This window comes from Raphanus sativus, chromosome 5, assembly GCF_000801105.2.
Source record: "Raphanus sativus cultivar WK10039 chromosome 5, ASM80110v3, whole genome shotgun sequence".
Lineage (NCBI taxonomy): Eukaryota > Viridiplantae > Streptophyta > Magnoliopsida > Brassicales > Brassicaceae > Raphanus > Raphanus sativus.
This window is the reverse complement of record NC_079515.1, coordinates 1051325-1073875: the sequence shown is the minus strand read 5'-3', so window position 1 is coordinate 1073875 and position 22551 is coordinate 1051325. Positions and strand designations below refer to the sequence as shown.

The 22551-nt window shown below is 32.6% G+C and overlaps 7 protein-coding genes across 8 annotated transcripts in view; 2 read left to right on the top strand and 5 right to left on the bottom strand.

Moving 5' to 3' along the window:
• Positions 1-489: 489 nt before the first annotated feature.
• On the bottom strand, positions 490-1247 carry LOC108861911 (heavy metal-associated isoprenylated plant protein 41-like). The gene is made up of 3 exons (XM_018635896.2): positions 1169-1247; positions 994-1072; positions 490-915 (listed from the first exon to the last, which is right to left on the bottom strand). Exons 1-3 carry the CDS (start codon positions 1178-1180, stop codon positions 701-703), a joined length of 306 nt encoding a protein of 101 aa, XP_018491398.1. The 5' UTR covers positions 1181-1247; the 3' UTR covers positions 490-700.
• Positions 1248-2333: 1086 nt separating this feature from the next.
• On the top strand, positions 2334-4087 carry LOC108861912 (uncharacterized). 2 transcript variants are annotated; one of them, XM_018635897.2, is made up of 8 exons: positions 2334-2553; positions 2641-2777; positions 2886-2946; positions 3029-3077; positions 3252-3306; positions 3403-3493; positions 3601-3719; positions 3808-4087. In XM_018635897.2, the coding sequence occupies exons 1-8, from the start codon at positions 2376-2378 to the stop codon at positions 3877-3879; spliced, it is 762 nt and encodes a 253-aa protein (XP_018491399.1). In that variant the 5' UTR covers positions 2334-2375; the 3' UTR covers positions 3880-4087. The 2 variants fall into 2 exon arrangements, with proteins under 2 accessions (XP_018491399.1, XP_018491400.1); XM_018635898.2 differs by having other exon boundaries at positions 2335-2553; positions 3406-3493.
• LOC108857882 (uncharacterized) lies at positions 4031-9621 on the bottom strand. Its single transcript, XM_018631894.2, has 15 exons — positions 9469-9621; positions 9308-9363; positions 9192-9225; positions 9002-9100; positions 8771-8919; positions 8610-8648; positions 8407-8499; positions 7211-7309; positions 5158-5259; positions 4898-4981; positions 4746-4811; positions 4589-4654; positions 4388-4516; positions 4215-4286; positions 4031-4135 (listed from the first exon to the last, which is right to left on the bottom strand). The coding sequence occupies exons 1-15, from the start codon at positions 9551-9553 to the stop codon at positions 4076-4078; spliced, it is 1233 nt and encodes a 410-aa protein (XP_018487396.2). The 5' UTR covers positions 9554-9621; the 3' UTR covers positions 4031-4075.
• A 692-nt stretch (positions 9622-10313) lies between these two features.
• LOC108860999 (protein CURVATURE THYLAKOID 1A, chloroplastic-like) lies at positions 10314-11281 on the bottom strand. The gene is made up of 6 exons (XM_018634832.2): positions 11192-11281; positions 11049-11114; positions 10888-10953; positions 10689-10817; positions 10518-10589; positions 10314-10439 (listed from the first exon to the last, which is right to left on the bottom strand). Exons 1-6 carry the CDS (start codon positions 11279-11281, stop codon positions 10374-10376), a joined length of 489 nt encoding a protein of 162 aa, XP_018490334.2. The 3' UTR covers positions 10314-10373.
• Positions 11282-11398: 117 nt separating this feature from the next.
• LOC108857884 (uncharacterized) lies at positions 11399-12963 on the bottom strand. The gene is made up of 9 exons (XM_018631896.2): positions 12879-12963; positions 12720-12775; positions 12597-12630; positions 12401-12499; positions 12171-12319; positions 12011-12049; positions 11815-11907; positions 11598-11696; positions 11399-11509 (listed from the first exon to the last, which is right to left on the bottom strand). The coding sequence occupies exons 1-9, from the start codon at positions 12961-12963 to the stop codon at positions 11399-11401; spliced, it is 765 nt and encodes a 254-aa protein (XP_018487398.2).
• Positions 12964-13712: 749 nt separating this feature from the next.
• Positions 13713-16275, bottom strand: LOC108856373 (uncharacterized). The gene is made up of 12 exons (XM_018630156.2): positions 16118-16275; positions 15947-16002; positions 15827-15860; positions 15640-15738; positions 15397-15545; positions 15262-15300; positions 15035-15127; positions 14823-14921; positions 14623-14724; positions 14406-14489; positions 14262-14327; positions 13713-14083 (listed from the first exon to the last, which is right to left on the bottom strand). Exons 1-12 carry the CDS (start codon positions 16191-16193, stop codon positions 13994-13996), a joined length of 987 nt encoding a protein of 328 aa, XP_018485658.1. The 5' UTR covers positions 16194-16275; the 3' UTR covers positions 13713-13993.
• A 4938-nt stretch (positions 16276-21213) lies between these two features.
• The window catches only part of LOC108862922 (protease Do-like 7), a 6930-nt gene continuing 5592 nt past the window's right edge, over positions 21214-22551 (top strand). The window contains 6 exon segments of the mRNA XM_057010444.1: positions 21214-21616; positions 21885-21955; positions 22048-22182; positions 22291-22318; positions 22321-22348; positions 22453-22489. Coding sequence (XP_056866424.1) covers positions 21331-21616; positions 21885-21955; positions 22048-22182; positions 22291-22318; positions 22321-22348; positions 22453-22489 — 585 coding nt within the window. The 5' untranslated portion in view covers positions 21214-21330.

Here is a 22551-nt window from a genome sequence, read left to right as displayed (position 1 = left end):
AAAACAAGATGGAACTCACTCTCATACTTAAACCACTCATCGATGAATGTATGCATTAGTGCCATCAGGATCTGAAGCTGGTTTCTTATAAATTATGTGTATATTTTTCCGTTTTCATCCTGAATTTTTTTTTATCAAAACCGAATCTGAGTTTGTTTGCTTTGTTTGCTTAATTGCTTTGTGGGATTTTATCCAAGGGTAGGAAAGACGAGATCATCAGTAAGCCCTTAGAAGAGGCATTGACAAAGTTATCCAAGGCTCAAAAGATCTGCTAGCTTAAGGGAGTTAAGATAATGAATAAACTGCATTGTTAAATCTAAGATCCAAGCATAGTAGTAGTAAAGATCGTTTTGGTTGGTTTAGTATTTTTTTTTTGTTGGGCATGATCCAAGTAAATGCGGTGTTGTATATGATCTAATGCTGTCATAACAACATTTTTTAATGTAAAGTTTAACCATTGCTATTGAAATGTTCATAAATCTGCAACTTTCATCATGCAACACAGTTTATTCAACAACAGATAGCAAACTGTAAATCTAGTGATTTTCAAACAAGTGAAATAATATCCATAAAAAAACTAGAAACCGGAAACGCCAACGAAATAGAAAAGCATGTCAAATGTTGCCCCCAAGAACACATCATTATTAAACCAGAAAACCACTTAGAATTAGATATAAGGGTAGAGGTGTGTAAAAAGGGATTAGACTGGAGTGTCAGGTTCGGAAACTGGAGTGTCAGGTGTGCTTCCCAAATTACGGTTTCTGGGCTGTGAAACGTTAAAACCAGGAAAAAATCCGGAGACAATAGTTTCGCCTACTTTCTTCTTCAGAGTTTGGAGAAGCGCACCTAAATCCACAGCCTCTCCTTCCACCTTAAGCTTATCTTGTTTTTTCTCAAACTGCACCAACGTAACTCCTGAAAACGTATGATTATTTTTCATCAGGCTTGTGTTTTTTTTTTGTGATGTTGTTTTGTTTGATTGTTTAAATTTACCTTTTGTTCCTGCTGCAATCTTCATCGCTTTGATCCTGTATTTGTCATCGGCTATTTTAACATTCAGCACAATGGTTTGCTGATCACATAGCCAAAAACTCGTCTTAAATAATGAAGTGATGCATGATTTGATCAAAAAAGGGAATGAAAAAAGAAAAAGGAAACGAACTTGTACCTTTCGCTCCATATCTTGTAGCTCTAAAAAGGTGCTTTTGCTTTCTGAGAAAAGAAAAGGCTCTTGAAAGTTTTCAGGTGTTTAGCTTATAAAAAGATGATGAAACTAATTTGATGTTTAATGCAAATATTTAAAGAGGAGAGTTTTCATGTGCTATTTTGACTACTATGTGGTATAAAATATCTTCCTCCTTAAGTTTTCCACGGATAGTAAACCATCACTATTAAATTTTCTATTTTCACATCTCATGAAAGAAATGTCTTAACGTCCAGAGTTTCAAACTTTGGCCATTTGTTTGTTTCTTAACCTGAACTGGTTATTTGATGAAAGCAAGGGGTTTAACTACCACCACAAAACAAAAATATACGTGGAGCAAGTTGTGTTTGTATAAAAGGGGGGCTTAATGATATATCCACCAAACTGATGGTATATGCGTTCAGACTTTATATCTGATCATTAAAATCTGTGTGAAAGCGTAGTTATGATAATTGTTATTGAAGTTCAAGATTGCTATATATGTTAACTAGGGTAAGCCCGTAGAAGGCGGGATGTGATGTATTTTTGGTTTAAAAAGGTCTTTTGTAAACATTTTTTTTGTGAGCATTTCTTTTTGCAACTGATTTAAAGCATTTTTGTATGTTCATTTGGTTGGCAGTGAGAGTATTAACTTGGATGACTGATTTGATTCTGAAACAGAAAATATACCGATCAATTCATATATTACTTTTTGATAAAAGTGGTGGAAAATATGTTCCATACAACATACAACATGTAGAATGCATGAAACATGAATGTGCGTTGTTGTTGCATTTTGAGCTTGAACCAGTAATGTCATTTTCAGATGATGGTTATGAATTGTTTTGACTTGCTTGAAGTATAACACCTTCTAGTTAAAGATGATAGTTACCAACCATTCGACAAACGACAGACGTTTCTTACTTTCCGTCTTATAAAGATTAACTAACGGAGTTAGTAAAATATTAACTGTGTGTGCACTTGCTCTTGACACGTATCATAAAAAAAAAAACTCCGTCACATTGCACGGAAGAAGAGAAAGGTCTTGTCTTCAACTTCTGAATTTTGTTGGAACATCTTGTGATATTTATAAGATTTAGGGATCTTAATGCAACTCTTCAAGAGAATTTTTTTATTATCCTCACTTTGGCCCTACGTTGACTTTAGCAGGAGACAGACACTGTCCGAGAGGATGGAACAGCCACAGTCGCCGGGAACGAAGTCAGTGGAGATCGGAGAAACCATGGAACCACTATTACGGTTTACACTGCGCTCTCATTTGGATGAAACAGTTCCAAGTCTCGACCTTGAACTACCTCGAGATCTCTGCCTCCATCTCCTGGAGGAGGAGGAAGATACAGATTCAACAGGTTAAGTTATCAGATTCTTATTTGTCTGTCTATCTAAGGATCATAGACAATAACTGAACTTACTTAGAAACGGCTCTGTTTTCACAGAAAAACCTGCGAGGTACAAGATTCTAGCAAGGGCTTTGTCTGAGTGTCTTACTTCCGAGGAGAAGAGTTTATCCGTTGACAAAGGTTCAAACTTTGAAAAGTATAGCAACTTGTTTCATGGTTTGGGACATGACTTGGTAAATATATGTACCAATGGAAAGAAAAAAAAAAGAACTCCTTCTTATCTACTTATTGGATCAGGAAAAAGTTTTGGAAATTTAATAAAAGATCTGTTCTTATGTCAGATGTTGAAGAAGGTAAACTTTGAGCTTCATGTCCAGGAGCCTTATTTCACACAGTTGAAAGGTAACCGTCTCTGTTTACTTGATTCCAAGTTTGTTTGGTCGATCTCATTTTGTAATTCCCTGGTGCCACTCTCATTCACCAGATGGTCTCAAAACTACTGAAGGAAGGTGTGCAGTAGGAGACTACATGAGGTCGTCTACTTCTTTAAACCTTTGTTGATGAACCTGCAACTATTTATATCTAGAATTATACAATTACACTATTTTTTTAAGAATAATACAAATTACATTAGATTTATCTTATTGACTTCGTAATTGGTTTAGTCTATATACTTAACTATGTTAGTTTTGTGTGTCCTCCCTCAGGATTAGTTCAGGAGCTTTTATTTTGTTCAATAAATGCTTGCTGCTTGAAGTTCAGGTAGTCACTGATCATTGTATCTCTTTTGAGTTCTTCATTGTGACTTGAGAGATTCAAGCAGTTTTCATTTTCTTATCAACATTTTTTTGGGGATAGCAGGACGTTTGCTATTATACTTCATTCTCAGAAATGCTGAGAGGTGAAGGTCTTGCAAAAGTTCTTCCTGGAGTTGAGACTATAGAAGAAGGTTTGAAGATGTTTTTTACCAAGTTACTTAGACACAACATTTTAGAAAGCATCTCTTTTGCTATGTGGACTTGGTGGTTCTAACCTGGTTAGCTCTTCTATCTGCAGGTGTCGGAGTTTACCGAAACTTTTACCCTGAAGAGAAGGAAAAAATGAACGGTGTTGTCGCAATTCGTGTTGTAAAACCAGTTGATCAGCCGTATGCAGCTCTGGCAGTAGTATTGTCTGTGAGTTTCTGACGTCAAATGCCTTGCACTAGTTTTTCATTACCGGCCACCACATGAAGTTTCTCTTTTTTATGGTGTTCTTTTGTAGGAACTCAAGTTCACTGGGATCAAAGGTTTGTTGGATGACTATACAGGACGAGTTACATGTGAAGATCTTTGAGAGCAGATAATCTTACTATGTGCTAAGTAAAATGAGTGTGTTTCTAAGATCTCTTTTTAAACTCTGACAGTGTCAAATAAATTTTGAGACTGAAGAAGATACATTGTTGAAACAGAGACATTGTATAATAATCACATTACAAAAAAAAAACTCCAGAAGGAAAGAAAGCTTGTTTATTTATTTTTATGAAAAGAATCTATTCGGCCCTCTTCTTCTTCAAGGAACCAATATCCTCAGCCAACTCCTTTCTGCTTGACTGAAAGAACAAGAAACATAGACATTTTCAATTCATGTCAGATCATTGATGCTTCTATAGATTAGGATAAGTTAGTTACCTTTAAGAGAAGGTATCTGTAGACAAACCATCCTGTGCACCCGAGACCAACAACCTCCAAAACTTTCGGAAGCTACACACTCATAACAAACAAACAAACATCATTCAAGTCAAAACCATTCCACTTCTCTCTGATATCAAAAAGGTTTTTTTCTTATCTTATAAGATTGTTACCAGAGGAACAGAGTTGATGGCACCAACAAGAATGGAAGATAACCAAACAAGAATGGAAGATAAACAAACAGCAATAATGGCTCCTCCTCCATATATAATCACAGTCGTCTTGATCTCAAGACCATCCCACTGCACCATAACCGGACATCAAGACAAAGACAAAAAGACCATACAACTCTGTTTCAAGAAATTACTTCTTACCTTTTCCTTCATTTCTGTAAAGAGTTCGTTGGTGTCAATGTACGTTGAGGTCGAACAAGCTCTCGTCTTCATGATATGATAATAATGGGAAAGAAATAACAGGACTTCTCATATCAGTAACTTATGAAGAAGATAGAATATATAATAAATAAAGTACCTTGTCCATGAGCCAGAAGCCAAGGAAAGGCATGTACTGCACTAGATACATCACGAGCAGTACTGGCTGATAAAAGACCACAAATAAACCTTATAAACATTATATCAGACGTGTGAACTGAGTGGAACATAATGCGAGATTTTGAAGGGTACCTGATATGAAATCCAAGCTTCTTTTAAGTTATGAGATGCAGCGATTACGATCAGTTCTGCACATCTTTCAGATGACATACGCTTCTGCATGTCAAGAGAAACGTAGAGACTTAGATTCTTGAGAAAAACAAACTAAAAGAGAAAAAGAAAGAGATAGAAGATCCAAAAAAAAGTTGATAGAGCAGAGGATTCAACGGCAAAAGTACTTAAAAAAGTGCTGACAATTTAATGAACAGATCACAATCAATCAGTTAACCAACCTCAGGAGACTTCTTGTCTTTCGAAGTTGATGTTCCTGTACCCTTTGAGGTTTCTATTGGACCGGGACAAACAACAGTAACCTTGATTCCCTTCTGATAGAACTGATTCAATGCGAACATAATGGTTGAACAAACTGTTAGATTTATTGCCAAAATATTAGCTAGCATGCAATCCTCCTATATATTAATTGAGAAATCATTTAAATGAATTTTACTTATGTGTCATTTATATGTGAAGTTTAGAATTAATTTTTATAATTTGATTGGTTGTTGGTATTTGAAGTTTCATTTATTTAATTAAATTTTTTAAAGGAAACTAATCTTAGAATTACCTAATATAATCTATATATATTACCAACAAATTATTAAACATCTTAAATATAGATGAATTAAAATAATTTGATTATGGAAACAATTAAATATCAAAAGTTTCTTTTTTAAAATATTTTTTTGTCAAAAGTTTCATTAAAGATATTTATAATATACATATAAATACATATGATATTTTAAAATTAATTTATAACAGTTTTAAACATATTTTGTTAATTATTTTATTAATAGTGAATCCAAAAAAATATTTTGTTCCAGAAAACTAATTAACTTAAACCTAATAATATTTCTTATGCACACTATATATATATATATATATATATATATATATATTTTAAGATATATCCAATAAATGCAAAACTGTCAAATATACATCTTTTAAAAAATTCGGTCATTTTTAAATGACAAATGTTGATGAAATGGTTGAGTTATCACTTTCAGAAATGATTAAAGTATTTGTATATTTAAAAATATGAAATTATAAAGGTAAGTCCTTTAAAATAATAGTATTAAATTAACAAGTTTATTATAATATAAAATTTTTAAAACGGAATATTATACTAATATGAGACTAGAGTTAATACTCTATTAATATAATTCATATAGCTTTGATTATAATAAAATTATATGGTAAGTGGTTTAAAAGTAAAATTAATCAATAAAAAGATTAATTATAATGTACAATTAAAAATCCTCATATGTATTAGTTGATAAGTCATTTAAGTGGATTTTGCTTATGTGTTATTCATAAGTGAAGTTTAGAATTAATTCTCTTAGTTTGTTTGGTTGTTGGTATTTGAATTTTCACTTATTTAATTAAGTTTTTTTAAAGGAAACTCATCGTAGAATTACCTAATCTAATCTAATCTAATCTATATTATCAAACAAAAAATTTCAAATTATTTATATTGTATTTAAAGTACAGTGTGTATATATGTTCAAATAAACAATATAATCATATTTATAATAGTTATTAATCTCTTATACTGTCCATATATGCTTTATAAATAATTAGGCTTTAAAGATTGAGCGAATTATATTAACGGAACATGCGAGAATTTTGATTTAAAAAGTTTTACATTTAAATCAAATAATAAAGTGAATAAGGTAATGTTATGATTGAAAACAATTATAAAATTGATTTTTGGTTCATTTATTACTATTTAGAGAGAAAAATAAATATTTAGCAGAAATATTTAAAAAATTAAAAAAAACATTAGAAAAAATTTTAAATAAAAAAAAAATAACAGAAAGAATTCAAAAATTCAAAAAAATGCATAATATGTGTTGAGGAAGTTAATGTGATAAATAAGGTAATGTTAAATAAGGTAATATTTTCTGCTAAATAAGGTAATGTTATGATTGAAAACAATTATAAAATTGATTTTTGGTTCATTTATTACTATTTAGAGAGAAAAATAAATATTTAGCAGAAAATATTTAAAAAATTAAAAAAACATTAGAAAAAATTTTAAATAAAAAAATAATAACAGAAAGAATTCAAAAATTCAAAAAAATGCATAATATGTGTTGAGGAAGTTAATGTGATAATTACATGTATAACTTCACAAGTATTTGTTGTTACTAAATATTCATCAGTTATTTTTATCAAATTTATGGAAATTTTATGACATTCAATACATGATATATATATTTACATATAATATTTATATCCGCGAATCATGGGTAACCACCTAGTTTCTTTACTTAAAACATACAATACCTCGGAACGTAAGGTGTGGAAGTAGCCTTGCAGAGCATGTTTTGAAGCAGCATATATAGCCTGTCCAGGTGATGGTATCTTCCCTGCAGCACTGCTAATCTGATTATAGATTTAACTTTCAATTATTAATCCTGAGAGTAAATGAACAAATCTATATATCCTAAGAACCTTAGATTATAAGACATTGACTAGATTTTGACCCGCGCTTTTAAAGCGCGGGTTTATTTTCCTTTATTTTTTTTTAAAATTGACAAATATTTAATAAATGTCATATTTTCATATATTTGTTTTTTTTATAAAAAACTTAAGCTTTTTATCTTTTTTTATCGTGTTTCATTTTAAATGAGTATAGGCCTGATCACAATATCCGGACCCGAAGAACCAACCCAAAAATCAGGGTTCCGAACCCGATCAGACCCGGGGTAAATATCCGAATGAATTCTAAATTGCTATATCCGAAGAACCGATCCGAACCCTATCCAAACCGAGAATCAAATGAGTACTCGAAGATACCCGAAATGTGAATATATATCTAAAAATATATGTTATAATTATATTTATAATTATTTTAATATTTTAAATTAATATCATAAGTTAACTATAGTAGTCATTTTTAGTACTTTTGAGTATTTTTGGATAAAATATGATAGTTTGGATAAAAGTTTATCCAAAAAACTGTATAGAATTGATATTTTTGGTTACTTTTGGTTACTTTTGAGTAATTTGGATACAAAAAATTGAACCGAATCGGATACTTTGGTTACTCTGAGTATAAATAACCGAACCCGTTTTAGATATTTTGGTTATTTGGTTATTTTTCAGGTTCTTATGCATGAGAACCGAACCCACCCGGATCCGGAAAGATCCAACTCGAACCCAATCCGAAAAAAATAAAAATTGAATCTGATTTGTTATTCGGCCCAAATGGCCCAAAAGAGATGATGTGGGCAATGGGCTGGATTTAAAAAAAAAATGACCCACTATAGATTTGTTATTAATATTACTTGATTACCCTTAATTAAATATGCAATGTTATTAAATAAATGAGTATTTTTAGTAAAAAAACCAATAATATCCTGCTTTAATAGTATATATGTTAACAAAAAGTGATTATGTGAAGCTTCACAAAACTAAGAGCACTAGACATTGATGTTAACAAAAAAAAGTATATCAACTGGTCATTAGTATCCACGTACCACAACAAAATGACCGCCTCCTTTTTTCAGCATATGAGGAATTACAAACTTTGTGAGAGATATTGTCTCAAATACATTAACCTTGAATATAGTCTGCACCCAAAAATCATTGATTAACCATATGTCAATAAATCTATAAGAATAACATAAAGCAACACAAAGTAACTATCGTGCCTACAGATTTTACCCAACTAATGTAATACCTTAAGATTTTCCTCACTCGCATCCACTGCATTTGATTTCTGCAAGAAAAGGAGAATGAAGTGACACGCCCTTGAACAACAAAAAAAGAAAAAAAAATAGCTTTGAACTAAAAGACTCTCTCTTGAGTAGATGCAAAACTTATAGCAAGGAAGTTACTAACCGGAAGCTCATAGGCAGCGTTGTGGATCAAATAATCAACACCAGCCCCAGGGAAAAGCGACAGCGCTTGCTCTACATCATTTTTGAGCCACGTTTCGCCGGTAGCATAATTTAAACGCAAAACCTTGACATGTTCTGGTGCATATTTACCTAGAGGAACACTGCTTAGTCAATCACAGTAAACAGAGTGCTCAATAGTTAAAAACTGGAGACTTTTTCTTGAAGTTAGTACCTTTGAGCTCACTCTTAAGACGAACTAGCTCATCTTCAGTCCTAACAGAAAGAATAAGCTTGGCACCTAAACTTGCAAACTGTTTAGCAAGAGCTTGCCCTAAAATTCAATCATAAACGAAGACATAACACATGAGCTGCTGCAGCCACAATATATAAAGTTGGAGACTTTTCATTAAAACTTGACTTACCAATCCCACGGTTAGCCACTGTGATCCAGACCACCTGAGCAAATACCAAATCAATCACAAATCTGAAAGAAAAAAAACGGATATTTTCGATTCTTATCTATCTATCTATCCAGTACCTTTCCTTGTATGGCTTCTCGCTTCACATGCTTCTTCAAAATCAGAGTTAAATCCCCTACAGGAGTAGGCAGAGAACAAATCAGTTCTACAGAATCTATAACCATAAATGAGAAGGTAAGGTAGTTAACATTGAATTCAAAACTCTGTAAGGAGTTATTACCGTCGGCATATGCGAGTTTGAGGAGAAGACCAAGAAGAAGGAGGAGTCCGAGAGAGAAGAAGAAGAAGAAGAGTAGAGTCAGCATTTTTCTCGGCTTGGAGAGCAACGGCTAATAAGAAACAGAGGACAAGTTTTAGAGTTTTTATAAGCTGGGGGGGGTGGGGGGAATCTATCTATCTTTTTAGTATTTTTTTGGTCAACCAGGTGTAAAATCTATCTATATATATACAGATATCTATCTATATATATGAAGTAGAGTTTCTTCACATAAGATCACAACGTCATCAATTCAATAATTCTGAACGTTGACATATGTTTTTCTTTTAATACATTTAAAATAAAAATGTAAAACTAAAAATATTCAATTTTAAATTGAAATAATAGAAATAGCAAAATGTATATATTATATTTTAATTTATAGTATAAAACTTTAAAACAAATGTATTTTCTATATTTTCCAAAAAAACTAATAGTAAAATTTTATAAATATGATTTTTATATTTACTATAATATTATAAATTTAAAAACTTTATATTTATATAAAATATAATTATTGTTAATTTATTATTTACCACGACTATATTTAGTAATTAATCAATCATCGCAAATGCGACATTTTTTTTACGTTGTATCAGTAATGCAAATCTCTTAAAAACATTTAAAACGCAACCATCTACATCTGCAAACGTCCACAACCACTGTAATTACACCGGTCAGATCTTAAATAGGTTTCGGTGATGCCAGTAAATCTAATATAATAGTTTGAGACTGAAGAAGACTTTTTTTTTTGAGCAACTGACTGAAGAAGATACATTGTTGAAACAGACACATTGTATAATAACCACATTACAGAAAGAAAAAACACAAAGAAAGGAAGCTTGTTTATTTATTTTTATGAAAAGAATCTATTCGGTCCCTGTGATCTTCTTCTTCAAGGAACCAATATCCTCAGCCAACTCCTTTCTGCTTGACTGAAAGAACAAGAAACATAGACATTTTCATTCATGTCAGATCATTGATGCTTCTATAGATTAGGATAAGTTAGTTACCTTTAAGAGAAGGTATCTGTAGACAAACCATCCTGTAAACCCTAGACCAACAAGCTCTAAAACTTTCGGAAGCTACACACTCATAACAAACAAACATCATTCAAGTCAAACCATTCCACTTCTCTCTGATATCAAAAAGGTTTTTTTTTTTTAATCTTCTAAGATTGTTACCATAGGAACAGAGTTGATGGCACCAACAAGAATGGAAGATAACCAAACAAGAATGGAAGATAAACAAACAGCAACAATGGCTCCTCTTCCATATATAATCACAGTCGTCTTGATCCCAAGACCATCCCACTGCACCATAACCGGACATCAAGACAAGACAAAAAGACCATACAACTCTGTTCAAGCAATTACTTCTTACCTTTTCCTTCAATTCTGTAAAGAGTTCGTTAGTGTCAATGTACGTTGAGGTCGAACAAGCTCTCGTCTTCATGATATGATAATAATGGGAAAGAAATTAAATAACAGGAATCTCATATCAGTAACTTATGAAAAAGATGGACCATATAATAAATAAAGTACCTTGTCCATGAGCCAGAAGCCAATGAAAGGCATGTACTGCACTAGATACATCACGAGCAGTACTGGCTGATAAAAGACCACGAATAAAAATTATATTTATTATATCAGATGTCTGATAATGCGAGATTTTGAAGGGTACCTACCTGATATGAAATCCAAGCTTCATTTAAGTTATGAGATGCAGCGATTATGATCAGTTCTGCACATCGTTCAGATGACACACACTTCTGCATGGCAAGATAAAAGCAGAGATTCAAAGAAAGACAGAGAAGAGGATTCAATGTGTGTCTACAAGCCTAGTCAAAGATTAAAAGCAACGTTAATTTAATGAACAGGTCATAATCAATCAGTTAACCAACCTCAGGAAACTTCTTGTCTTTCGAAGTTGATGTTCCTGTACCCTTTGAGGTTTCAATTGGACCGGGACAAACAACAGTAACCTTGATTCCCTTCTGAAAGAACTGATTCCATGCGCACATGATGGTTGAACAAACTGTTAGATTTACTGCCAATAACATTTGCAACTTTCTTTACTTAAAACATACATACCTCAGAACGTAAGGTGTGGAAGTAGCCATGCAGAGCATGTTTTGAAGCAGCATATATAGCCTGTCCAGGTGATGGTACCTTCCCTGCGGCACTGCTAATCTGATTATAGATTTAACTTTCAGTTATTAAATCATGAGACTTGATGGACAATCAAACAAACTAGACATATTGATGTTAACAAAAAAAGTATCTCAATTGGTCATTAGTCTCCACGTACCACAACAAAATGACCGCCTCCTCGTTTCAGCATATGAGGAACTACCAACTTTGTGAGAGATATTGTCTCAAATACATTAACCTTGAATACAGTCTGCACCCAAAAAGATCATTGATTAACCATATGTCAATAAAACTATAAAAAGCAACACAAAGCAACTATCGTGTCTACAGATTTTACCGAACTAAAGTAATACCTTAATATTTTCCTCACTCGCATCCACTGCGTTTAATTTCTTGAAAGAAAAAAAAAAGAGTATGGTGATGACACGGCCTTGAACAACAAAAATAATAGCTTTGAACTAGAAGACTCTCAATTGAGTAGATAACAAAACTTATAGCAAGGAAATTACTAACCGGAAGCTCATAGGCAACGTTGTGGATCAAATAATCAACACCATCCCCAGGGAAAAGAGACACTGCTTCCGCTACAACACGTTTGAGCAACGCTTCGTAGCTGCCTAAATCAAAACGCAAAACCTTGACATGTTCTGGTGCATATTTACCTAGAGGAACACTGCTTAGTCAATCACAATAAACAGAAATATTATAGTTCAAAACTGGAGACTTGTGCATCAAGTCAGTACCTTTGAGCTCACTCTTAAGACGAACCAGCTCAGCTTCATTACTATCAGAAAGAATAAGCTTGGCACCTAAACTTGCAAATTGTTTAGCAAGAGCCTTCCCTATAAACGAAGACATAACACATAAGCTGCTGCAGCCACAATAAACAAAAAAATTGGAGACTTTTCTTCACGGATAATCATTAAAACTCGACGTTACCAATCCCACGGTTAGCCCCTATGATCCAGACCACCTGAGCAAATACCAAATCAATAAAAAAACTGAAAAAGAAAAAAAAACGGATATTTTAGATTCATATCTATCTTTCTATCAATCCAGTACCTTTCCTTCTATGGCTTCTTGCTTCACATGCTTCTTTGAAATCAGAGTTAAATCCCCTACAGGAGGCAGAGAACAAATCAGTTATACAGAATGAACCATCACAACCACACAAATGAGCAGAAGTTAACATTGAATTCAAAACTCTTAAGGAGTTATTACCGTCGGCATGTGCGAATTTGAAGAGAAGACCAAGAAGAAGGAGGAGTCCAAGAGAGAAGAAGAAGAAGAAGAGTAGACTCAGCATTTTTTCTAGGTTTGAGCAACGGCTAGGAAAAAAGTGAGGACAAGTTTTATAAACTAGGGGGGAAAGTCTATCTATCTTTTTAATATATCTTTTTGGTCAAACTGAGTAAAATCAATCTATCTATATATATAGATATCTATCTATATATATGAAGTAGAGTTTCCTCACACATAAGATCACCGCATCATTAATTCAATAATTCTGGACGCTGACATGTCTTTCTCTTAATACGCTGTGGTTTTATTTTATAGGATTCGCGAAAATAAAGTGAATTTTTAAACTAAAATATAAAATATATATATCTTTATTTATAATATTTCCATTTAAAAATTTTAATTTAAAATTTTTAAATATTAAAAAAAAAAATTTATATCTATTTATCTAACTGCAACCATTTCACTAAATTCATGACAGTTTGAAACCATTTGTATGTCTTTTGTGATTGTAGCAAAACACCAAACATTTTGTTAGCAGATGGTTGCGGTGCCAGACGGCCTCTAAGTGCTAAGTAAGATGAGTTGTGTTTCTAAGATCAACGTTTTCAGTCTCCTTTTCTTTAACTCTGATACTGAAATAAATTCCGATGTTATGTTTGTTTGCTCAAGACAAGAGTATTGAACTCTTTTACCACTCAACAGCAAGTTTTGATAGTTAGTTTCTTCATGAAGAATTGTCAAAAAGAATATGTTAAACAGGATTAGTGGACTTGGTCACAGGCAAAGCTTCATGAAGAATTGTCGAAAAGAATGTGTTTCAAAAAGTTTTGAACTCTTTTACCACTCAACAGCAAGTTCTGATAGTTAGTTTCTTCATGAAGAATTCCACTCAGGAAGTAACAGTTCTTATATCTCACTAAACATCACAGTAAACTACGAAACAACTCTTACAACCAATGCCTAGAAAATCCAACTTATCCTGCTGGTAATTAACAAGGCAACAAACTGTCTTGCTGAGCACAAACACGAACCACAACTACTGACAAGACTTCGGAACTCATTATTATCAAAAGACACTTTCTAGAAGATCAGTTTCAGTTTGTTTTAGTCTTCTTCTGGAACAGCAAATTCCATGAGTATGTGTTGCCTTTCTTCTCAGCAACCTCCACACGTTTCCCTCCAACCTGCAAACCCATTCCATTTCTTAAATTAAACAAATGGCTCCTATAACCAAAACAATCTTGAAATTTTCTTGGTCAAATGTTTTTTTCACGTGATATGATAGTAATGGGAAATAACAGGCTTCTCACATCAGTAACTTATGAAGAAGATGGAATATATTATATATAATAAATAAAGTACCTTGTCCATGAGCCAGAAGCCAAGGAAAGGCATGTACTGCACTAGATACATCACGAGCAGTACTGGCTGATAAAAGACCACAAATAAACATTATATCAGACGTCTTAACTGAATGGGAACATAATGCGAGATTTTGAAGGGTACCTGATATGAAATCCAAGCTTCTTTTAAGTTATGAGATGCAGCGATTATGGTCAGTTCTGCACATCGTTCAGATGACACACGCTTCTGCATGGCAAGAGAAAAGTATGCTTGAGAAAGAAAAAAAAAAGAGAAACAGTTTTCAATGTGTGTCTACAAGCCTAGTCAAAGATTAAAAGCAACGGCAATAGAACAGATCATAATCAATCAGTTAACCAACCTCAGGAGACTTCTTGTCTTCCGAAGTTGATGTTCCTGTACCATTTGAGGTCTCTATTGGACCGGGACAAACAACAGTAACCTTGATTCCCTTCTGAAATAACTGATCCCATGCGCACATGATGGTTGAACAAACTGTTAAGATTTACTGCCAATAATATTTGCGACCTATGCAACTTTCTTTACTTCAAACATACATACCTCAGAACGTAAGCTGTGGAAGTAGCCCTGCAGAGCATGTTTTGAAGCGGCATATATAGCCTGTCCAGGTGATGGTACCTTCCCTGCGGCACTGCTAATCTGAGTACAGATTTAAATTATTAAATAATGAGACTTAACCAAAGAAAATGGAAAAAATTAAGAGATATTGTCCCAAAAGTATATGCATACGTCATTAGTCTCCATCCACGTACCACAACAAAATGACCGCCTCCTTGTTTCAGCATATGAGGAGTTACCAACTTTGTGAGAGATATGGTCCCAAATACATTAACCTCGAATGTAGTCTGCACCCAAAAGTTTCATTTTGATTAACCAATATGTCAATAAACCCATACATGAGGCTAGTGAATCTCTTGGCTGTAGAAACACAAAGCAAGTACAGTTCCCACAGATTTTACCCACAAATCAAATTCAATACCTTAAGATTTTCTTCGCTGGCATCCACTGCATTTGATTTCTGCAAGAAAAGGAGTATGGTGATCACACGCCCTTGAACAACAAATAATAGCTTTGAACTAAAAGACTCTGTATATACAGTAAGGAAGTAACTAACCGGACGCTCATAGGCAGCGTTGTGAACCAAATAATCAACACCAGCCCCAGGGAAAAGCGACACCGCTTGCTCTACAACATGTTTGAGCCCCTCTTCGCCGCTAGCTAGATCTAAAGGCAAAACCTTGACATCTTCTGGTGCATACTTACCTAAAGAGTAGTAACACAGCTTAACCAATCAATAAACCGAAACAGAAATATTTTATAGTTTCAAAAATGGAGACTTTTTGCATAAAGTTACTACCTTTGAGCTCACTCTTAACACGAAACAACTCAGCTTCGTTCCTGGCAGAGAGAATAAGCTTGGCACCTAAACTCGCAAACTGTTTAGCAAGAACCTCCCCTATCAATTCAATCATATAAACATGAGCTTGCTGCACCAACCCAGACACACAATCAAATCAAAAGCCGGAGACTTTTTTCATACTTACCAATTCCACGGCTAGCCCCTGTGATCCAAACCACCTGAGAGCAAAGACCAAATCAATCAAAAATCTGGAAAAAAAAACGGATATTTTAGATTCATATCTATCTATCTACCAATCCAGTACCTTGCCTTCTATGGCTTCTCGCTTCACATGCTTCTTCGAGATCAGAGTTAAATCCCCTACAGGAGGAGGCGACAGATCAGTTCTACATAATCTATCCATAGCAACCACATATGAGAAGGTTAAAGGTAAGGTAGTTCACATTGAATTCAAAACTCTTAAGGTTGTTATTACCGTCGGCGAATGCGAATTTGAGGAGAAGACCGAGAAGAAGGAGGAGTCCGAGAGAGGAGAAGAGTAGAGTCAGCATTTTTTTTTCTCGGTTCGGAGAGCAATGGGGAAGAAGAAAGAGAGGACACGTTTTAGAGATTTTATAAACTGGATGGCAAATTTGTTAATAAAAATAGAAGGAAAAAAAAATACTCCTCCGTTTCTTAAAAAAAAAGGTTTAAAATATATATTTATAAAAATGTAAAATATATTCTAAAAATCTTATATGTACTTTGTTAGCTCACAATTATGAATTGTAAATTACAAAAAAAAATGAATTAATCAAATTATTACCGGTTTAAGATAATCACAAAAACTGCGTAATCAAATTTAACTGTTCTATATATATATGAGACATAAAAAGTACAAGCTGGGTAGAATGTCAAATCATAAATTCGTTAGAATTATTTCAACCAACTGATAACGAACGAAGATTTATTAGCATTTTGCGAATATTAGAGTACAGCAACCGAAGGCATTACATACAGTTTGTAGAAAAAAAAAGGAAAACGAAAACGCATGACATTTTCTTTGACAAATATAACAGATGCATAGAAAACATCTAATATAGTAGTAAGCTTACTCGAGTCCTCAAGAACGTGATCTTGAAATCATATGGGAATGGAACAGGTGACTTTGGGATACACGTGGGTGGCCGGATGACCCATAATGCGTCGACCTTTGGCGTGTTTAAAGATACTCGATCTGTTTCATAATACTTGATGTTTTGCCTTCTTGCACAAAGATTAAGAAAACTAGATTTTTCTAAAAAAAATATTTTTAAAATATTACTTTAGAATCAGTTAACCAATAATTAAAAAGATAGTTAAATCTAATTGGTTGAACAGTTTCCAATAAAATTAAAGTTAACTTTAAAATCTCAAAACTTCATCTAATTTGAAACAAAATTATCCTTCTAAAACATCAACTATATCGAAACGGAGGGAGTATAAACCAATGCTCCCACCGGCCATTCCACTACTGCGGCTGCTGCAAACGCCACAAGCCCTAACGTTGGTCCTACCACTTTGCATCTACATGGGTTTCCTCCCGTTCCGCACTGCACGCATATAGGAATCATCCTTGTGGTGAACTTCGAATGTACAAACCGTAAGTTATCAAAGAGGTACAAATGTTTGTTGATGTAATAGAGACTAGATTTTGACCCGCGCTTTTGAAGCGCGGGATATTTTACGATGAAAAATTTCACTAATAATTTAACAAATATTTTGGTAATTTTTAAAGAGTGTGTATTTAAAATATTTTTGCATTTAAATCAGTATTTTTAAATTCAACCCGATTGTGATTATACCGGTTAATCCGGAGATCTGACAATTCAATTTATGTTTTTAAAATATTCATATTAAAAAATCACTAAAACCCGAGACTAACCGATTCAACTGATGGATGACCGATATGTAATCTAATTAGATTTAAATTGTAATAGTTTCATAATTTGTAATCTTATAATCGAAATTTTAAAGTTCACTATTTTGCAATTTATGAAATTATGACGTTTCTACAAAATTTTAAAGAGAAAATGATAGATATAAAATAACTAAGATTAATTATTGTATTATTTGGAAACATTGATAGTAGTATAAAAATATATTGTTTGGAACATTAATAGTACTATAAAGAAATAAGTATATTGTTTGGCAACATTGATATTAGTATAAAGAAATAAGTATATTGTTTGGAAACATGGATAGTAGTATAAAGAAATGAACATTAGTGATTTAATGTATGTTTAACTATAAAGTATAAAGGTGTATTTAATTTAAAAACTTACAAAATAAATGTTAGGTCCAACATAATGTTTCTGTTTTAATAAGATAGATGTGAAGATGTATGAATATGAGTAGAGAATATGGTGTTGGTTTGTGATGATTATATAGGGAGACTCAAGCGAATCATTTGAGTTTTTTTTTTTATTCTTCATTTTTTATCTAATACTATATTTGATCTTTAAGTTTATACGTATAAGTCGGTCCATGTAGGATTTATTTTCTTATATATCTCTTTATTCACTTTTGACGCGTGTTGTGTTCGAGAGTTGTGCATGTGGCCTGAGGAGTATACGTGTTTTCTTCTCTCTATCTCAGTCATCGTCTCACGAGATCATTGGTGGATGAGTGGTTGATGAGATCGTCGCTTTGGGTCTCAAAATCTTGTATAATATATTGGACCCTAAAATAAGTTATACTAGATTTTGACCCGCGCTTTTGAAGCGCGGGATATTTTAACATGAAAAATTTCACTAATAATTTAACAAATATTTTGGTAATTTTTAAAGAGTGTGTATTTAAAATATTTTTGCATTTAAATCAGTATTTTTAAATTCAACCCGATTGTTATTATACCGGTTAATCCGGAGATCTGACAATTCAATTTATGTTTTTAAAATATTCATATTAAAAAATCACTAAAACCCGAGATTAACCGATTGAACTGATGGATGACTGATATGTAATCTAATTGGATTTAAATTGTAATAGTTTCATAATTTGTAATCTTATAATCGAAATTTTAAAGTTCACTATTTTGCAATTTATGAAATTATGACGTTTCTACAAAATTTTAAAGAGAAAATGATAGATATAAAATAATTAAGATTAATTATTGTATTATTTGGAAACATTGATAGTAGTATAAAAAAATATATTGTTTGGAAACATTGATAGTAGTATAAAGAAATAAGTATATTGTTTGGAAATGTTGATAGTAGTATAAAAAAATAAGTATATTGTTTGGAAACATGGATAGTAGTATAAAGAAAGGAACATTAGTGATTTAATGTATGTTTAACTATAAAGTATAAAGGTGTATTTAATTTAAAAACTTACAAAATAAATGTTAGGTCCAACAGAATGTTTCTGTTTTAATAAGATAGATGACATTTTGGGATCTTCACCAAATTCATAAATTATCAAGACCAAATCAATAGGAGCCTCCAATAGGCCGGCCTCAGAATCAACCGGGCCAGTCCATCATAGTAAACATACTAATACATAGTATCATTTTGTGCTAAGTGATTTTATAATGTGAATTTTCTATATATTAAAACATGAAAATCATCAACACTTTTAAAAGATATTCCCATTTACGAATCTAAATATTATCAAACATAATTAGTGGGGAAAAATGTCTTTCACACTAAATCAAAATACTTCTAACCTTTTAAGTGAGCGAAAAAACAATTTAGCAAAGTTCCATAAATTCCAAAGTTTTATTTAATTTAATTAAAAGCAAAAAATTTGGTGTTGACTTTTGTATAATTGACATTAGAAATGCAAATTACAAATTAATAAGTCATATAAGCTATGTTTAAGTTTCTAATCTATTCAATTTCTGGTAGAAATAAAGTCCAAATATAACAATTAGATATTTGAATGTTAGCATGCTAATTGGTTAAAAATTGAAGGAAAACATAAATATATCATTTAAATTTTATGTAAGAAATATAGAACTGTCACGAAAAGCAAGATTATCATCATAAGATTTTATTTCCTCCGACTTTTTGACATTTTTTAGAAGAAAAGATAAAATCAAACTTAGTAGTAACAAAATTAAAGTTTTGTTTAACCAAATCAAACTCTGATCAACCAGCTTTACGGAATCCGTTTTCGAAGAGCATCTGTTTAAGTATTAAAAGGGAAACCGTGACTGATACCAAGATGTTTTAATACCATCTCAAACTTACTATATCGATCATATTCACGGACATCATGTATCTAATAAAAAATATATTATATAATCAAATGAAATATAAATTTAAGCCTTACTATATAATAAAATGAAATTTAAGTTTATAGTAAAACCTTATTTTATAATTTTATCATTATAGACTTAAATAAAACAAACATAATAATAACAAGATAAAGAAACTTTTATATTAAGTGCATGTTGTGAACTACTTACATACTTACATTAGATTGTTGCTTTTTTATTTTTTATCCTTCTTATGTTTTACTCATTTTTAACTTGTATTTTCCTTATATTGTTTGTTCACAATATTAAAATTCAAATAAAATCAATGTCATACTAAAATTAAGTAATATAACTTTGAATTTAATTTATATATAATTTTGAGTATATAAAGTTTTTTTCAATCAACATTTTAGTTTTAAATACGTTTGCTAAATTTAATCTGGTTAAATAAAACCTCACTGTTTGTTATGAGTAATCTTTATCAAAATAGTTTTTAAGTGAGTAAAAAAAGAGAATTCAGCAAAGTTCCATAAACTCCAAACTCCAAAGACTTATTTAATAAAAAAAACAAAGACTTTGGTATTGACTTTTGTATAGTTGACATTAGATATGCAAATTCTCCACTACCAAATTAACAAGTCATATAAACTATGTTGAAGTACCTAATCTTTTCATTTTTCTTATAGAAACAAGTCCATTTCTTATAGAAACAAAGTCCAATTATAAGTCCTTGTTCGGGAACGCGCGCTAGGCGCTAGTCGGACGGTTGGGTTGAACCTAACGCCTAGAAAGAAAATCGGAGATCAATCGAAAATTAATCAGAAATTATTCGGACGGAATTTTTAGATTGTTTACTATGTTATAAAACATGTTAAGTTTTAATTCTGTATAACATTAATATATTTTTATGTTTAGGACTGTATAAAACACACAAATAAAACATAAACTTAATATAGTGTAATTTTCATCAAAATCATGAATATAAATGATATTTATCAAATTTTTGATCAAATAAAACATAAATTAATATTAAAATAAAAAAAATAGAAAAAAAAAATTAGGTGGTCATCTGGGCGGTTAAGCGGCTGTCTAGACGGCTAGGCGATCATTTCGGTCTAGACAGACAAAATAAATAGACATATACAATTTTTTAGACCAGTTTGGCCTAAATCGGGGCGGAAGAGTGGTGTCTAGCGCCCATGCAGCTAACCGCCCGATTTTTTGAACATCAATTATAACAATTAGAGAAATATAATAAACATTTAACTCTTACGCTGATTGGTTAGAAAATTGAAAAACAATAAATATATAATTTAAACTTTTATGTGTAAGAAATATAAAAATGTCACGAAAGGGAAGATTATCAACAACAGATTTCATTTCCTCCGACTCTCCCAATCCTTTAGAGAGAAGAGACCGGATCCAAAACCCTAAACCCATTCCCGCGTAGCTAACACGGAGCTCAAATGGGAGATCCGTTGGATAGGATTGGATCCGAGGCATCAATGGCGACGGAAACCGCCATCAAATCGGACCTGTGTCTAGAGATCGATCCTCCGCCGAGCGAAACCGTCGCCACCGCCGAAGACTGGCGTCGTGCTCTCGACAGAGTGGTTCCCGCCGTCGTCGTGCTCCGCACGACTGCCTGCCGCGCTTTTGACACCGAATCGGCAGGTGCTAGCTACGCCACTGGGTTTATCGTCGATAAGAGGCGTGGGATCATCCTCACCAATCGCCACGTGGTTAAACCTGGTAAAGCTCTTACTTACTATATACAAAGAGATTTAATCTAATTATTATGTGAATATTTAATCGGAATATAGTTTAGTAGATTTCAGATTTTCTATTGAACCGTCGAAGATTCCATAGCTATTATTCTGTTTGATTAGATCGTTTCGTTGCTTAGAAGACAATGTTCTGATTCGATATTCTAGGTCAATCCTTCTGTGTTGACGTATACTGAGAATCTATTTAATATTCAGAGATTCAACTTTATATCCTTCTCTATCTTCTTGTTCAGGCCCTGTAGTGGCTGAGGCAACGTTTGTAAACCGAGAAGAGATCCCGATCTATCCTGTATACAGGGATCCGGTAAGTCTCTCGTTCAATCCCTAGATTAGATTTCAGTTTTTTTTTTAATTGGTTTCTGTTACGAGCTGACATTCTTCTGTATTCTTTTTCAGGTCCATGACTTTGGCTTCTTTTCTTATGATCCGAGTGCAGTTCAGTTTCTGAGTTATGAAGAAATCCCCCTTGCTCCAGAGGCGGCTTCTGTTGGACTCGAGATTAGGGTTGTTGGCAATGATAGTGGAGAAAAGGTAACATCAATAGGTTGTCATTTAAAAAAAAGAGCTTCTGTGGTGTTTTTTGTTTCATTATTTGGATGGAGAAGTAATGCTTCTGGTTAATGGAGTTTGGATTTGCAGGTTTCCATACTGGCTGGTACTATTGCTCGGTTGATAGGGATGCTCCACATTATAAAAAGTATTTATCTGTTTCACCGTCATGCTTTTATAGTTCTGCTTATTTCTTAACATAAATGTTAAGGGTACTTTGTTCTCTAAAAATTATTTGTTTTTTGGGTGCAGAGATGGTTATAACGACTTCAACACGTTTTACATGCAAGTAAGTGATTATTCATCTTTAGGTAGTTATTTACTTGTAATTTTAATCACAAACTTATTGGA